The 19159-nt window shown below is 39.4% G+C and overlaps 1 protein-coding gene across 1 annotated transcript in view; it reads left to right on the top strand.

Moving 5' to 3' along the window:
• The window catches only part of LOC137342498 (protein tyrosine phosphatase type IVA 2-like), an 86460-nt gene that overhangs the window by 32758 nt on the left and 34543 nt on the right, over window positions 1-19159 (top strand). The window contains exon 2 of the mRNA XM_068006400.1: window positions 15381-15969. Coding sequence (XP_067862501.1) covers window positions 15874-15969 — 96 coding nt within the window. The 5' untranslated portion in view covers window positions 15381-15873. The remainder of the gene's footprint in view (window positions 1-15380; window positions 15970-19159) is intronic.

Here is a 19159-nt window from a genome sequence, read left to right as displayed (position 1 = left end):
TACAAGGCTACGGACCAAATGCTGGAATATGGGATTAGATTAGACTGGGCTTGATGGCCGGCGCGGACACGATGGGCCGAAGGGCCTCTATCCGTGCTGTATAACTCTATGACTGTGGTGCTCTTCAAATACACTAAGGTAAAACACTTAGTGAAATGAACTTTGGTACTATTCAGTAAGTGCTTTACAGCACAAGAGAAACTAGTTAGTGTGAGAGTTTTTCTGAACTCTGTCTGATGCCATCTCATTAACCAGTGTAGTCATTTTCAATGTTTTGGATGGAGTAGAGAGACTAGTTTTGAAAAATATAGTGGGTTATTGCACTGTTTATATAAGGTACTGTTTTTTTTAATATTGCAGTCCTTTTTTTGTAACTGAAACGTAAAATCATTCAGAATTTAAAATGAGATTATAAATCTGAGCTTTTCATTGTTCACATTAGCGATTCCAGGGATGAGGGACTTTAGTTACGTGGATAGACTAGAGAAGCTGGGGTTGTTCTCCTTGGAACAGAGATGGTTGCGAGGAGATTTGATAGAGGTATTCAAAATCATGAAGGGTCTAGACAGAGTAGATAGAAGGAAATTGTTCCAATGGCAGAAGGGTCAAGAACCAGAGGACACAGATTTAAGGTGATTGGTTCTTTTGCCAAAGGTGACATGAGGAAAAACTTTTTTTTACACAGCGAGTGGTTAGGATCTGGAATGCACTGCCCGAGGGGGTGGTGGAGGCAGATTCAATCATGGCCTTCAAAAGGGAACTGGATAACTACATGAAAGGAAAAAATTTGCAGGGCTATGAGGAGTGGGACTAGCTGGATTGCTCTTGCGTAGAGCTGGCATGGACTCAATGGGCCGAATGGCCTCCCTCCGTGCTGTAATCTTTCTATGATTCTAATTCATTATTCCTAAACTTTTTATATCTGTGCTATGTAAACTGGAAGGATAATTAGACCAGTGATTGGCCTTCGTTGCTAGTTGTTTAACATGATTGTTTGCTAAAACAATTTAAATGCATCTTTACAGTCTCCCATTTCTGAAGTTTGGTATGCACGACTTACAGTTTGGTCTGAAGTAAACTGATTTTTTTTAGGAGCAGAAAAAGGCTATTGGACTTGTCCCTTCTTCAGAAATCAATCCCACACACCGACCTTCAATCTCTATTTCCAGAACAAATTGAAGCCATTTATACGGTGCTTCAATAGCCTTTCCTAGTAAGTTATTTCAAATAGCACACGTAGGTAGGTGAGCAAAAATACAGCAAAATCTCTTATACACTTATTCTTGTGTGCTATATAGGTTTTAAAAAAAAAATAAACTTTTAAAATCTTTAATGCAAATAATTGCGGTTTAAGGTTGGAGACTAGGTGATCAAAATATTACAGGCCACACCACAGACCCTGTAGATGCTTTTACACCTGGTCTCCCTGTTGCAGTCCATGGTAGAAGCAAATTCAACTCTTTATCTTGACTGCATTGTAGACCCTTTCTTCCCTGCCCACAGTACAAAAGACAAGTCCCCTTCATGTCACACATGATGTACAAGTAGACACAGGTACAAAAACAAACATTTTTAGATCCATATATACAGAATATGAGACAGACTCACAGAAAGAGAGAAACATAATAAAAACAGTCAAATACAAGCAAAAAGATACTGAAACAACATCCAGTCTAAAAATGCCTCACAGGCATACACAAAGAAGCAGACAAACATTCCAAGACAAAAACACAAAAATTAGTTAGTGGTACACAAAGACAGACATAGTTACAAGAAGATGGGCACCTTTTCTTCACAAACAATGCTACAAGAAATCAACTAGTAATAAGTCTCCTGTATAGTGCATGTTGTCACACTGTTACTGTAACATTTTTGAGTAACATTTCTATAGTGCCTCTACATCAGCAAATTTATTCTAACTGAGGTAAACTTATTCTACCGCATCTGTTATTTTTCCCCACATGATGGACTCCAACTCTGGCCAACACTTTCCAAGAGCTGCAGCAGACCATGAAGTATGTTAGAACAAACTGCAAACAATTCCATACTAGGTATAAACGTAGGAACTTTTTAAACAATGCTTCTTCACTTTCTACCTCCTGCATTGCTATCTTTTACAGATGTAAAACAATCTTAAAATGCTGCTTGCTTTAGCTGTCTTCCACTCTGAAAATTCTGGGACCATCATATATACAAATATTTTATTAATTTCTTAATGAAACAAAATCAGAATTGTCATATGTGACTAGATAGGCTCTAGGTGAACCCACCATTCAATTCAAGAATGCAGTGCAATTACTCCTCTAGCCTTAAAGGCATGCGCACCTACGTTCTGTTTTACATGATATAATGTTCCTGTCATTTATAAAAGAATGTATCTTTTGTTTTACCATGAGCAGTGCCATGGGGGATTCACTAGTAATGCATTATAAATGAAGTAAGCTTCAAAGAGGTCCATATTGCCAGTAGAATATTAATCGAAAAGGGGAAGTAGTAGCTAACATTTCACAAGATGAAAGTAATGTGGGGGAAGCCATATTAGAATTACCTGGAGGAGTTGGTGAAAGCAATAAAGTTGCCTGTTTACTGGCAGGGCCAGGAGATTAATAACTTAAAGGATATGATCATTCCAGGTGACATTGAACCTAAAGGATAGTCATGTTCTTGTGACTGGTAGTACATTATAATCATATTTCAATAATTTTTCACTGGATTGCAACCCCTGCATTATAGTCATAGCCCTTTCTAATTACCTGTGCATTTATAAAAACAAACATAGCTCTTGTGGTGAAACCCAGGGATTGATGACTGCTCTCTCTCAGAAGAGTTTGGGTATGTGGGTGGAGGGAAAAAAAAGCTAAAATATTTATTCTCTCTCCATTTCCTCAACCTTTCTCCTCCCAATGATTGACTGCATTCCCACAAACAATAATACTACTTGGAGACACCTGTTAAAATTCATATTTCTATTAATTTCTTTCTGGATTTCATATCCTCAGATCTCACCCTTATAACTTCAGTGGTTTACAAATCCGGTCTGTAGTATATCTGCCGCCTTTGGCTAGCTGTGGAGAATACCCACCTCATTATCTAGGCCTGAGCAGCGACATAAACCATGCAGACAAGTCTGCTTGATAGGTTGCTTTCTGGTTCTGGAGCCCACTCACTGCAGTGTCAGCTTTCCTAGCTACATTTGCTTCCGGTTTTTCCCAATGTAGACCAGGTGCTATTGAGTCAAAAGGCTGGAAGTTGGTCACTGAAACCCTTTGATTGGAGGTGGATGAGTAACATCACAGTCAGCTTTTCTGAACAGTTAAGGGTGTGGTCTTTTCACAGTTTGCAGTCTTGCTGCCTGTATCGTTTATAATGCATTGCTAGTGGATCTCCTGTGGAGCTGCTCAGGATTAGTCAGAGGCTGTCCTATTTTATAAGACAAGACCATCTATACAGTATAAAATAGAAGACAACTATATTCAAAGTACTTGAAGTGATTTTATCATTGCTGATTTTTCAAATGAGTTAATGAGTAGAGTGTAAAGAACATTATGCAGAGGATATTTAGTATTACACTCTATTCTGCTAAATGAAAAAGGGATTGTGAAATTTAGCATGATGCTTAGTACTGAAAACCCAGAACATGTTTTAGCTATTATCCAGTGAATATGCGTACAGTAAGTTGGATAGTTGGGAATTATAAGTCTGCATTGCTCTGTAATGTTTACAGACCTGACCTGAAAGATGAACATCAACTAGATTGTGTGACATCCTTGTACAATGCTAGGAATCTGTCAGCAATATCCAGTGATGTAATTGAGTTGGGTTTGGATGGTATCCTAAACTAGAAGAACATACCCCGGCTGTTTCATGAATATTGTCTGGACTTGTATTGAACTTCAGCCTTTAAGTTAATTCCCAGTTAATATATATCCATGTGTGTGTGTATATATGTGTGCATACAGGTTTTAAACTGAAATTATCTGGCTATTATCTGATAATTATATTGGTTATCCTTCATTACTTCTCGGTGATTAGATACACAGTATGTTTACAGACCTTTAATATTGTAATACCCTGTTAAGTTGTACATCAGATTTGTCTAATATATAAGAGAATAACATTGTGTATAATATTCTGTGTGTAATTTGTGGGAGTTTGTTTCAAGGTAGTAATGCATTGAAGAGTTCGGTTGAAATCGTAAATGTTCAGTTTATCAACATTTCAGGACCCTGTTGTATGTTGCTACTTTGAAGCACATTTCCAAATATAATCATCTCTTTTCTTGAATTTAAGAAAGAGTGCTATGTTCACAGTGTCTTAATTCAGGCGGACAAACCATATTCCCGACTGTACCGTAATACGATACAATGTGCTTTGTGAACTTAGGCGGTGCAACAAAGGTTCACTAGATTGATTCCTGGGAGGAGAGGTTGTCCTGAGAGGAAAGATTGAGTAGATTGGGCTTGTACTCTCGAGTTTAGAAGAATGAGAGGTCATCTCATTGAAACATAAGATTCTAAGAGGGCTTGACAAGGTAAATACTGAGAGGCTGTTTCCCCTAGCTGGAGAGACTAGAACTAGGGGACATAGTCTCAGGATAAGGGGCCAGCCATTTAGGACTGAGATGAGGAATTTCTTCACTCTGGGGTAGAGAATTCCAAATATTCGTGACCCTGAGAGCCGTGGATGCTTAGACATTGAGAATATTCAAGACTGAGATCGATAGATTTTTGGACTCTTAAGGGAATCAAGGGATATGGGGATCAGCTGGAGAGTGGAGTTGAGGTAAGAGATCAGCCATGATCTTATTGATGTGGAGATGCCGGTGATGGACTGGGGTGGGCTAATGTAAGGAGTCTTACAACACCAGGTTATAGTCCAACAGTTTTATTTGAAATAAAACCGTTGGACTCCTTTCATATGATCTTATTGAATGGCGGAGCAGGCTCGAGGGGCCGTATGGCCTACTCCTCCTATTTCTTATGTTCTTACAATATTTCCTGCACCATATGTTATTTGCTATTATTAGTTGCCAAAATGTTCGATAGCTTAAATGTTAACCTTTTTAGTTTTTATTAATATAACCGTTGGCAGTTTGTACGGCAGTAACTCTGAATTAACTTGAGATTCACTACATTAAACCCAAAATACAATATGGCAGTCTATAATGCATTGCTCTCCTTTTTAGTGGTTTCATTGTGACTTGTGTGGGTATATAATCCTTAAAATGTGTGTCCTTCTCTTACCTTTTGTAGTTCCGAACTTACAATATGCACAGGGTCAGGTTTCCTACAGTGAGATTAGTGAGGGAGTATCAGTGGACCGGTGAAAGTCTCTCAGTGCCGTGCTCTGCTCCTACACACAAGGAGTTGTGTGTCCCGGCATTTTTACAAACTGCCTCCAACAAAGCTTGAACATAAGGTACAGCATGTGCACTTTATAAAAGTTTCCATTTTATGTTGTCAGACCAATAACTTCAATCTGACTCTGGTTTTGCCTTCTAACTCTAAAGCTTTAATTTTGAGTCCAGTAAGTATCCGTGTAATATTTAATTGAGAAGTTCATGAGGTCTGTGATTGTTGGGTTGAGGAAAGAGAGGAGGGGGCATATTGGCTTTGCCAGGAGCACCAGGAGTTTTAAAATGATTTGGAAAAGAGCTTTGGAGCAAAAGTCCTAACCTAAAGAATGGCTTAGTGTATTTGAAGGTGGTAGCACAGTCAGAGAGAGGTAGTCAGAGAGAGGTACAGAAAAGATCCTAAACTACAAATGTGAACTCGATTAGTTTGTGAATCCCTACTTTTTTTTTATTACCTGTCCAGCTGTGTGAAGTTTGTAAGAGGTTTGGGATTGTTGCTACCCTGTGGCAGTAAATGGACTGCTGACAAGTAGAGCAACAAATACGCATTTTAGCAACATTTAATGGACAGACTTATCATATCTCAATGATCCTTACTTAGCAGCAGTACCAATGAGAATATCAGTCTTTTTAACATTCAATAAAGACAGCAATACGTTATGACCTGTGACATATCCTAATTCACTCTTCATTGCAGGCTGTTTACTCTGTGCAACTGTCTCTTCCCATTTCTTCCTTCTCTTCCACCACCCCCCCCCCCCCCCCAATCCCACTGAGCATTAAATCAGATTGAATCAAGTAACTGGAAAATGTTGCCTAATACCATGAACCTGTGCTTGTCAGTATGCCAAAAATCCAGTCATTCTCCTGATTTGCAAAATGACCTATCTTTATTGCAGCTTTCCCTTTTTTATAACTGGGTTAATGTGTTTATTATGGGCTGAGAGAGATGAAAAGCAATGTTCTTTTGTATTTTACAAAAACTCTTCTTTAACTCTTGCCTTGCTCAGGAAACTAGAACCTTGCACAGTAAGAAAAAGAAATGCTGTGAGTGTTTATGACACAGGCAATTAGGAGCATGCTCACAACAATGTTTTGAATCTTTTTCCGAGACACAGCTCTTGCATCTTAAACACTTTGACAGTCCTGTGTCACAACAACAGGTTGTCACGTGCAAGTTGCTAAGCAATTCTCAATGAGTTTCCGATCTCATCCAAGTCAGGCTAAGGATAATTGTGCATGGAGGCAAGACATCCCAAGGGAGGAGAGTTCAAGGCCAACTTTACTGTGAACCCTTGATCACGTACTTCTGATTGCTTTAGAAGTAGCCTCCCTGTTTCTGTCGATGAATGGTGTGAGGCAGATGTTAAGGCAATCAAGAAAAATTTGATGGGACAGATTGACATTTTTTTAAATGAAGAGTTTGCTGCTGCTACCTTTGTGGGCTGCCCTTGTTTATTTGCTGTGTGCATACTATTCTCCTTTTGTATGAAAGCTGTTGTTCATGGTGCATCTATTTGAGGGATCTCATCTTTTTTGCCTATTACTCTGGGCGCTTTCAAGAGCCAAATACTCCTGCAGTTAAGTGACACAGTCCTGATTTAAAAACATTGTTTTGATTTCCTTATCCTTAATGTTTTGGTTGGTTTCTTGATTTTAACAGCTGTGAAATACAAGAAACCATTTTTTTAACTATAGCTTTAAAAATGTGAACAAGCCCAGCCTTCACAAAGTATGCTGCACATCCTAGAAATTCCTACTTGTATTCTTCTTGCATGGTGGCTAGTTACTAATAACTCTTACTTTGTCATAAATTAGCTTGGGTTGGGGGCAAGGAACCAATTTCCCAAGTGTTTTGATTAGCTTTAAATTCCCTTTGCCGTTGCTTAAATTCTGATTTGTTGCTGATGAATATTAGTTGATAAATTTTAATTACCTTATAAGGATAGGAAGTTTGTAAAAGAATTGGACTTTTAGAACAGAGACGTTCTCAATTTGCACTGCTGCACTTACAAGCCGCCTATGACAGAAGAGCTACAAGAACTTTAGCACAAGTTGAGAACTTTCTGTTCTGTACCCCATCCAAGCATCGTGGTGCATGTCGAAATTGTTAAACTTTTGACTATCGCTCTTGATGATCTTATACCAAACTAGATAATGTGCATCCTCCTTCTGCCAGGGCAGTCAGAAAGTCTATTCAAACTGGCAGGGACCTCAAAGCACAAGCTCTGTTACTGTTCGCTACTAAGAATGCCAATTGAGGTAGCATGTTATATATAGTTACTTCAGTTACCGTTTGTATATATGTCGAGGCCAAGTGGTCTTCAGAAGAAGTGGGTTAGAGGATGGGGATAATTGGGCCAGGGTCATGTATTGGGTCCTTATTTTGATAAAGTACTTTCATTTTAGATTATTTAAAGTTAGTTAAATAGCAAAACATACCACAATTTGGGAACCAGAGAAGTAGAGCTGGTTGGACCGTAGGCGGACAGGCAGAGGAGTTGGGAGATGCAAGTGAAGTAATCTGATGCCACCACTGATGGGAGGGTATAATCACAGTGTGAAAAGTTTACATAGGTAGTTTCTATTAGAAATGTGGACACAGGAATTTGTAATAGGAAAAAGTTGACAGGAAGCACACGCAGATGCAAGATTTTTTTATATATCTATCTTATATTATCGCAGCCAGGCTTATTTGAGGAAAGTGTGTCTAATCTTGGCATATACTCTGCTGCTGTGCCTGTGAAGAGCAGACTGATGAAATGTCTGTTCACAGATGTTAAAGTTCCACTAGGATAGTGGAGAAGTGGATGCAACAATGAAATCAAGCAGTTAAATTGCAAGTATATTTATGGTGACAAAGTCAGGAATGTCTTTCGGTCTATATATCCATATTGACCTGTTTGAAGTAGAACTGGGAGCTTGGATTTTTGTTTAAGGAACCTCTTGACATTGACAGTCTACATTCCAGGAATGAGAGTAACTGTGCAGAGTGGCTGCACGTCCCCTTTATCAGCTGCTTCCTGATTGCAAGATTCTGCGAACTAAGTATGGCAGGTAAGCTACAAACCAAAACATTGCTTTGGGGAACTGCAGCGCAAGTCTGCTGTGCTGTCACACTGAAAGCTAGATATACTACAAACCTACCTAGGACTTATTTTTAAAGCGACTTTAGACATTTGTGCATCCTTTTCAGTAGGCTATGGACAGACTCAGCTTATAACACTTTATTTAAAAATAATTGACCTAATATTGAAAATTGGACTTGTCATTAAATTCCAGCAAGAATTATCTGCTTTTGGAAATTAGAGGAGGAATTTATTTCAAATTCCCTTTATTTTAACTTCGGCTATAAATTGCACGTGAATTCAATTGAATAAGATGTTTATAGTGGGAAGAAGCATTCCAATAAAGAGAGAAGAAAATAAATACTTGCATTTATACACAATGCCTTTCACAAACACAGGAAGTCCCAAAGTGCTTTACAACCAATGAAGTACTTTTGAATTGTAGTCACTGTTTTGATATAGTGCAATGCGACAGCCTGTTTACGCACAGCAATGTGATAATGACCAGATAATCTGTTTTAGCGATGTTAATCGAGGGATAAATATTGGCCAGGACATCAAGGAGAACTCCTGTGCTGCTCTTCGAAATAGTGCTATGGGGTCTTTTACGTCCGCCTCAGAGGGCAGATGGGTATATACACTCGAGAGTGATTCTAATGCTTATAAATGCTTTTTATGTGTAGGAATATATATATATCTTTTAAAGAAATGATGTGATCCTTTAGTTGTCCAAGCCCAACCATTTTGAATGAACAAAATATGGTTGCCTTAATCCTGAATGGTGTAACATATTTCCGCTCTGCAGTAAGGGCGTTCATCAGTGATGGGAGATAGTAGCTGACTTTGTGGTAACAAGGTTCCATCTAGAATCTTCCCGTCATGAGTCAATGCCCCACTGCTGTTCAGAAATGAAGGTCAGGAGTGTACAGATAGCACTGCTGACTTTGTGTGAAAAGTATGTAAGAGAACAGATAGCAGTACACAATTCAGCAGAAATCAAGTAGTCAGTATTCTAAACTGCAAGGTGCACAAACTATGTCAGGGTTGATTGTCTGAAAAGTGAACTCTAAGTCTTGAATCTGACTGCGGCAAAGAAATTTCAGAATAGCACAGCAACACACAGGCTTAGAATTTAAACAGAATAAGTGCCATTGCTTACTGATGGTTGAGGAAATAAAAATGTAATTGTCCCAGTTGACCCATCAATTGCTAGTTGAGTACCATAATTTGGGACTCAGGCTGAAACCACAGTAAACCAGTATATTAATTCTTACTCAAAATTTCACAATGGTTCTGATGTAAGTTTCCAAGCTGTTGTGAAAGTTTTTGGTTCTGATTTGATGATGCCTTCTCAAGGCTCCCTCCACTGCAGCAATGGAATCATTCTGCCGCACATGAGGGAGCTGAGACAAGGCACCATTAATTCAGAGGTAAGAGTCTGCTGACAGAGCTTTTTTATAGATCACTCTGCCTTCAATGAAATTTAATTACAATAACTTTCAGCATTCTAGTGTATAAAAATAGCACTTCAGTTTAAAAAAAACAGCCTGCAATGAATGGTCCTATCAGTAGACGGACCAAATACTCCATTTGGAAATTTGTTGAACAAGCTTACTGAAGCATTGTTCTCTGGCATTTGTACAGAAAGTCTTCTCGTGCAGGTAAAGGTTGCTGCTGATCAGTCAGGGACAACATAAACTGTTTTATAATCCATTTGCTGAGAAGTATAATTGTACTGATAAGGTATTAAAAATGAGGAGCCGCTGATTTGTCTTTGAACTGTCAGTTTTACAACACCTGCTTTTTTTATCAATAACACGTGTAATTCCTGAAATACTGGACCATATTTACTCACATATAAGTTGCACTTTTTAAGTGCAAAAACTGCTTACGTTCAGAATGTGGGCGATATACAGGTTAGCGCTGTAATTTTTTTTCTGGGATAGGGTTAAAAATTGGGGAGCATTTTTTAAATTCAAGATTGGCCTATATATGAGTAAATACTATAATTGTAGTAATTGTTCACCTTGTATAATTAAACAATAGTCTGAGCTTGTACATTTCACCTCAGTATCTCCAAAGTAGGGAGAAGAAAAATTGGCTAAGTTTTCTACTTCAGATATCCTACTGGGAGGATGTATATGGATATTGAATGAAGAGAGAATCTGATCAGTCTTGGCTGTATTCTCTCTTTCACACTCCTACCCACCATAGTGGAATAGCCCATCATCTGTAGCCTATCTAGGCTCATACCACCATTTTGAGTTAGAACTTTCAGGAGCTTCCTGAATGAAGCTTCTCCCTTTTGTAAGTTGTTTTTTCCCCTCCCTCCTTTCCTGAACATGCAACTTGCTGGGGTGCAGTTCCATGATGTTGACAGCTTTGTGGTACCATTCTCAGCGTGTCAGCCCAAAGGGTAAGCGCTGGTAGACTATTCAATCATGAAGTATATCATCACTGAACTTGGTGATATTCTCACCTTATTTGTGTGACTTACTGGATAAGATCAGGTGTCGGAGTGCTTGACCAACTTTCTTCCAAGACCCAATTATAATGCCCCTGCTGATATTCCAGCTGAGATCAGCTAACCAGCACAGACCAGGAGTCAAACTTGTTACCATTTGGCCTATATGACTTAGTGTCTTTATCCACTAGTCCAGGGGTGACCCAACAGCAGGTTTTTAGGCCACACGTCACCCTGGAGTCCTGGCAATCCAGGTCCTGAAGCCCAGGCAATTCAGTCCTTTTGCACTTGTATTTCACACTCACTGGTTTGTCCTGTTTTATAGGTTGTGTTTTGGAAAGAACTGTTTTTATACTTTTGCCTCGTTGGTGTATAAATCCTAAATCAGAACATCGAAATCTGTTGGTACTAGTAATATGAAATAAATGTCAAGTGTTGAAAACATGGACTGAAACTATAAATGGCCCCCAAGGCTCCTTGATATGGATCTGTGTGTCCTGCACAAAGCTTGAACATCCTTGCACTAAACCATTAGGGTCCTTTTTGTAGACTTTACATATCATACCACAAACTTCATTAGTCGCCGCTGTCATCATGAAAGAGCAATGGAAGCAGTTATTTAGACCAGCTCATTCCACCCTAGTTTTCATACCTTTCTAGATAAAGCTTTGTGGTTATTTAGGAATTAATTGTGGGTAAGGAAGGAATTCTGACAGACCAAGATTCATTATTTTGAAAAACCTAGTTAAATCAGTTCTTTTCCTGCTCAATGTTAATTGAGTTGTTATGGAGCCAAGAGTTTTGGTTGACATGTAAAAATTGTTTTTTTTAAAATGGGATTTAAATAGGGATTTTGACCGTGGAATTTATCCAGACTATAATGCACTGGGATCTGTGTTTACACCTGCCTTTAAGTCACATTTTGTTCGATAAATTATTGCTGTAGTTAAGTCTAGCATTATGAAGAGCATCCTATTGCGATTGATGAAACAGTTACATTGAGTTTTTAATGAACATTGGAAATGGTCAGATTAGCAGAAAGTGGGTTCTTTTAATCAAGATATGATGAAGGACATCAAACTTTGGAGAAAATAATCGGCACTTGCTGTATTACAAAATGTAAATTTGCATATTTTGGCGTTCCTCTCTAGTATGTAGAAAATGGCTCATGGCTGATATAGAAAAACCAAGCCAGTGTCCAAAAAGAAAATGTTACATCTCATTGTGACAATTGTATACTTCCCAGCTTGCTGTGTGTGTTCCTTACAGCTCAGTGAAATTTGAAACTTTGTTGTGCAAAGAAATCCTACAGTATTAACGTGTTATGGCTAGGGGAGAGGGGAATTAAGAGAAATGATTTTGATCTTTTGGTGAGAAATTAAACTATTAACTGTAATCCTTCTTAATTTTAAAAGGAATGGCTGAATTATTGTTCTAAACTTAACTGCTAAACAAAAATGCATTAAAATAATGCAATCCTGATATTTTAACATCATGTAATAATATGCTTCAAGTGCACCTCCAGTTGCCAATACCATCACCAGTGACAGACCTGTAACCAGCAATACTCCACACTGGTATCTAAAACCACAATTTGCATTTATATGGCATCTTTAACGTAGGAAAACACCGCAAGGAATAAGACAAAAATTTAAATTGAGCCAAAGGAGGACATATTAAGATAGGTGACCAAAAGCTTGGTCATAGAGGTAAGTTTTAAGGAGGGACTGAAAGGAAGAGAGAGATGAAAAGGTTTAGGAAGGGAATTTCAGAGCTCAGGGTCTAGACTGCTGAAAACATAGTTGCCAATGGTGAGGTAAAGAGAGTGGGAGATGCACGAGTCCGGAGTGGATGGGGGGGGGGGGGGGGGCGGGGTGGATGGAAACGCTGTTCTTGGGTATGGGGGGGGTGGGGGAAACGGAGGAGGTTACAGAGATAGGGAGGGCCAAGGCCATGGAGGGATTTGAACTGGAAGATGAGAATTTTAAAACACAATTTCAGTGTAGATGGTGACTACAGTGTAGGCTGCAATACATACTGGAGGAAACCCTGTGTAAATATGTCATAACATTGTGACGTATGTCTTGAGTGGAAATTTTGTTACAACATCCCTGTATTCTTAGTAACCACTCTGGAATGATGCAGGAGGTAAATTTGGTATTTAGAAACGGAGTAAACCTTAATTGCTGGTTACAATATCCGAACCAGGATGTTCTGGATTGGCGGGGGAAGAGGAAGGAGGCACAACCACTTCAGGCTTCGACAGCATAAGGACAACAAAAAAACAATGTGTGCACAAGCTTGCAGCTGCACGGTTGTTTTAATGGTTGCATTTTGTGACTTATTTCAAGCTGCTGTAACTTGCCCAATAGAAGTCGACTGACAGGCTAGTTATTTAACTTGCCCCAAAAAACTCTTTGCTAGGCAGGCTGAGTTGCTTAGTCTAAAAGCTGGATGGCTATGCTTCAAGCAGCTAAATTTTTATTGCCATCATGACTGTGCTGCCTACAGAGGCACCATTTGAAACCACCACTTTAGGGGTGTCTTGGAGTCTGAAAGCAGCATTGGCACATTGTTTAGCTGTGCTCTGATATTCAGGATTCTTGCTCCAGGCACTTTCAGCCGATAGCTCCATGGATGTAATCTGGGCTCCAAGTTGCTATCCTCCAGGCAAGTCCCATATTTATGTTGGAATATCAGAAATCTGCTGTTGGCACTGTGCTTTAGTCTCAAAGTTACCACCATGCTGTGCAAAAGAGACTTCTAAAACTGATGCAAAATTATTATTTTCCTATCGTCTCCTGCCTTATACTAATTTCCATGCAACATCCCATAATCTGTAAAAATTCAAGCTTATGTTTAGAATAAACATGTGGGTCCAGTTTTAAGAAGTACGCATTCAATCTGAAATCTTGCTCGGGTACGGAAAATATTTTGAAAGCTGATCCTTATAACCTTTTCTGAGGCACATTTGTAGTGTAAGAGCAGAAAGCGCTCAGCTGTTGCTGCCAATGTTTGAGGGCCTTTTTGAAAGCCCAGCGGTAGTGACTTTTTCGAGGTATGAAACCTAGCCGAGTGCTCGGTGTTCCAATTTACAGCTTGTGTTGAGAGGCTGTGTGCAGTATGTGTATGGAATGCAATGCACCAAGACAAGATCTTGCCACGTAATTGCAGAACTTGAGCTGCCTTCCAGATCTGCAGCAGCTCACTGAGCTGGGGTGCCAGGAAGGGAGCTGAACTTCAACTTAAATATGAAACTGAGCCTCACCATGGATAATTAGCGTAGTTTGTTCTTAAACTTGGAATGATTCAAACTGCTGCTACTTTGAGAACAGAAAAAAGTAATACAGGTACTTCATTTCCTGTATACCCCTAGCTTGTGGATGATGCCTTGATGAGTTTTCAGCTGGTCTTTTTTTCCCTCTGACTAACGAGCCATATATTTGGTGAGGGTGTTTTTTTAAACTTGACATCCATTTAATACGGTTAGTGCAGTTGGATTTTTATTATTGCAGCAGTAGTTCTGTTATGTGATATATCATTGCATTATTATAGAGCGTACCCAGCGTACACTCTGTGGGATATGAGTGGGATGGTTAGCTACCACTGGCATGATTATAGACCTGTACCTCCCCAGTGGCTCTGTTGTAAGGATGTAACAAAGCCATACAGGCCAGGGTTTGATTCTTGGTCTCTTCAGTTAGCTGATCGCAGAGTGATAATAGGGGTGCTTCTGTGTACTTTAGTGCCAGTGTTCCCATTCTTTATAGCTGTCTCCAGTAAAAGGTGCGTGCATGCGCGCGCAGACTGGCCTTGGTCGTGATGCCGCCCCAAAATTGCCGCACAGCTATGGCTAACTTGAACAAGGTCCGAGAGTGCACCTTGTGGAAACCTAAGAGACATAGTGCCTTCAAGAAGGGAGAATGGGAATACAATTGCAAAACAAAAGCTAACCTTGTCACATTTTTGCCTCTTTAAAAGGGAGAGGCATATATCTTCCAGGTACTTCCAGTTAAAGTTTCCCTAGTGACAGTGCCAAGCTCATTTAGTAATCCTGGAAAGCCAAAAGCCCAGCGAAAGCTTTGGTGAAAACAAAATTCCATCTGAAGCTTCTGGGAAAATATAATTGTGTTTCTAAAGATGAATCAGTATACTGCTTCAACTGTTTGGACATCCAAACAGTTGGAGCAGTATACTTATCTTTAGAAACACAATGGGATTTTTGGGAGCGCAGGGGAGAGTGAGTGTTAATTGTGTAGTGGAACTGGGGAGAAAGTATATACGCAACTGATGATGAGAGGAATGTGTGCAGTGGCAGGGCCCTTAGTTGTATATGGAAAGAGTATTAATGCTTGTATTTATTTGGCACCTTACTGCGTCAACATTTAAAGCACTTCACATAACGAGTTACATTTGAAGTGCATGACTGTTATTTTGGTTGTACTGTGTACAAGCTGTAACCCTTTACTGAGTGATTCCTCCTCTTCTTCAACAGCAATTCATTGGTATTTCCGGTTGCTCATTTATGGAGTTTCTGAAGGGCAGCAGAGACTATTGCCAGGCACAGCACGGCCTCCTTGCAGACAAGTGAACTCGAAGTGTCTCCCGTTTCAACGACTCCACTAGGAAACCACCTTAAACAGAAAAGTGCCAACAACAAACTGGGATTCATCTGGATACTGGATTTAAAGATTGGATAACTTGTGAGAAGCAGAGGACATTTGTTCTTTCAATAACCTAGTCTGGATGGGGTAAATCTGCTCGTGTTTTGTGCAATTGGATGCTTTAAGGAGCACCATTGCACAGAAACACCAATTGAAGAGTGCCAGTTTGAACTGGACTTTACATCACGTGTGCTAAGTCCAGTCGTGTGAGTGGAGGTTTTAAAAGCACAAGTACCAACAGTGAAAAGGAACACGTGCTGCTTCAGCGTCTCTTTTCTTTTCTTTAAATTTTTTTTTTGAAGTTCTGTAAGTATTGCAGCCACAATGAACCGCCCGGCCCCTGTAGAAATCAGCTCCGAGAGTATGAGGTTTCTCATCACGCACAACCCAACTGATGCTACCCTCAACAAATTCACAGAGGTAAAAACAAACTTATCTTCCATGCCAATTTTATAAATAGCCTGATCAGGGAAACTGATGCAATGTTTTTAGTGTACTGTGCAATCCCCTCTGGCTCAGAGGGAGAGGATGAAACCTTTTTTAAAAGGAAACAAATGGTACAAGGTGATGTCCTTTCACCTTTTGGCATTTCAAACCCAGCTCAGACAGAGGAATAAGGTCTCTTCTCTCTCTTTCTGCCCCCACCCCCCAAAACAAAACAAATATATTTATAGTCTAGCACCAATGGTCAGAAGTCCACAAAACAAAACTGCCTTTACATTCAGCATTCATAGGCAACCATTGGATGGTCTTGCTGAAAGATGACACTTGGATTGAGAATGCATGAATTGAACTGATCGATTGCACATAATGTGGGGTCGACAGTGTTAATTTGCTGGCTGTTTGCTGTAGCCACTAGATGCCAATTGGAAAAATGTGTTTTCAGCCTCACCTTGGTGACTGTGGCATGATGCTATGCAAACACCAGCAGTGTCTGACTTTGGTGCTTAACTTTAGGGGGGAAAAACATTGTGAAAAAACACCAGCCTATGTCCCTTTTTTAAACATTATTTTCTAAACATTAATCCCCTTAATATTTTGCAAAAAGAAGTAAAATGGTACAAGAATTTAAACTCAAAAGGATGAAAAGTCACTGCTAATTAGTAGCCACAGCTAAGCAGAAACTAATAATTACTTTGAGACTTCTGGAGTGTATACATGTGATTCAAAAGGTCAAATGTCACCTACAATAAATAGCCTCCTTAAGTAGGTGGAGGAAAAAATTAATGCTCACTAAAATGTAGTGTACAGGTGTACTCCCCCTCCCCCCCCCACCCCCACCCCCACCACCATTACCACCACCAGTGCATAGCTGATATTGGTACGTCTCAACATGGGAATTAAAAGTGTGAATCTGCATCCCCCTACTCCATATAGTGCAGTGTGTTGGAGCTGCTATGGTTACCATATTATTCTTGACTTCACATTTTCACTAAGTGACCAAGTTATGCAGGGACTTAACATTGTTTATGTTCTTTGATTCCAGCAGCATGGGTTGGACTAACACCTCAGGTAGAAGTGAAAGTATCTTTGCAGCCTGTGGAGTCCTATATAAATCAGTTTGGGCAGTCAGCACAGCTCTAATGTACAGAAGCTTGCAGTGTATATACAACTCAAATATGATGCAATCTCACTGTGGAGCTCCAAGGATGGCTGGTATGGGAAATGGAAATGTCACACTCGTGGGCAGCAGGGATTGTTCTGCGATTTTGAAGTTGAAGCATGTTGAGGTAGAATGAAGGGAACTTAGCTCTATTTCCAGCTGTTCTTGACCAAGTGCTTGATAGTGACTGAGTTAGAAGTGTTTAATTCCAAGTACTACAAAAAAAGCCAGCAGTGGAACATGGGTAATGACTTGTTCATGAGAGTTAACAGTAAATGTATAATGTGGTTTTGAGGTTCCTGCAGTAGAAATTTCCACATTTTGACTGCTGTGTCTACAGAGGCTGCAAGAGATCCATTTTATTTAAGAGTTGAAGTGACATGTTTCAGACAGGAATTGCTCTGTGCAAGAGATGTATTAACCTCATTACCTTCCTTCCAGTGCTGTCCTAATGCTGCCTCTTCCCTCCAATTAAAGAGTGAAGGGTATTAGTTTTTGTCACAAACATTCTTAAAATGATGTTGTTTTTGTCCGTACTCTTGAGGTGATTTCTGCTGCCCTGTGCATGGGACTCATTTTTCCAAAAGAAGTTTTTAGCACGCCACCCGTCTTTTACTCTTGCTGTTGATTGAAGATGAGTGGAGGTTGTAGACAAATCTAAATACATGCAATCCAAGGTGTCAGGGATGTTAATATTATACGATTGGTTCACCAACCTTAATTTTATTAAATGATATTGAATAATGCCCCGTTTGCCAGTTTTTAACAAAATTCTCCAAGCACAATTTCAAATCAGAAATATAAAGTATGCCTCCTATATTGTGCTCTCTCCTCGGCAATCACACGAGAAATTTAGGTTTTATTTGTGTGTAAAAGGTACTCTCATATCAGTTTTTAATTTTTTATTATATATAAAGCTGTTCTAAATTGCACATGTATAATTAGATATGTTGGTGTTGAATAATAGATGTATGAATTTGTAATGAAATAGTTTAACTTTAGAAACTAATCTGTTTAAGAAGCTCTGTTTTAATGTATATGGACCCTACGCATATCGTAGAATACTTGCAGGAATTTATAAATTGCCAACAAATTTTAAGTATTTATGAAAATTTGTTATAAATGTACTTCACATAATAGCTATTTTTTCCCTATTGATCTCCTGAGTTAATGCTGGTGCTTGGAAACTGAATCGGTGAGCTAAGCACATCTCGGCCTCACAGCTTGAATTGAAGAATCAGTTTAGTGGCGCACATTGGAATTTTTATCAGAAGTATGAGCGGTTGCCATATTTTTGTCTTATATAATCATCTGACAGCGATTTTTCCCCATTAAAAGCATTTTTGCACAATGTCACTAACCCTGATGAACTTTTAAGTAATCACATTCTTCATTTTTGACATTAGGTAAGCTGAAAATTGTGGGTGTTCTATGACCATATACCCAACTTTAATCTATAAATCAGACCGTAAGCCTATCTAAGTTCCCCTTAAATATTGGGCCTCCTTAAAATCAGCATAGTGGTAGTGCAGAAAGGGTTCGAATCCTGTTTTTAATGGATTTGTTTTGTACAAATCCTGGGTTTGAAAAGTACAATTGATGGGAAGAGCAGGAGCAGGAGCACTAGCACCATCCACGGAAAGCACTTTTATCCATTCCACTGAGTTGCTAATCTCGGCCAAGGTACTGTGAGGCTTCCCCACAGGAAGGGACTGACTTAAACAGGCTACCTTTTGTATACCAAGAAGGAAAATACTGCAGATGCTGGAAATCTGAAATAAAAGCATCAATTGCTAGAAATGCTTAGCAGGGCAGGCAGCATCTGTAGAGCAAGGAAGGTTATGTTTCGGGTTGATGACCTTTTGTTAGAACCGGTTCTGACGAAAGGTCACGGGCCTGAAACGTTGACTCTGTTTTTCTCTCTCTCTCTCTCTCTCTCTCTCTCTACAGAAGCTGCCTGACCACCTGAGTGTTTCCAGCATTTTCTGTTCCAACGATCGTACACTT

The sequence above is a fragment of the Heptranchias perlo genome, chromosome 26, assembly GCF_035084215.1.
Source record: "Heptranchias perlo isolate sHepPer1 chromosome 26, sHepPer1.hap1, whole genome shotgun sequence".
NCBI classification, from domain to species: Eukaryota; Metazoa; Chordata; class Chondrichthyes; order Hexanchiformes; family Hexanchidae; genus Heptranchias; species Heptranchias perlo.
Note: the sequence above shows the minus strand (reverse complement) of the source record. Positions and strands in the feature narration are given on the sequence as shown.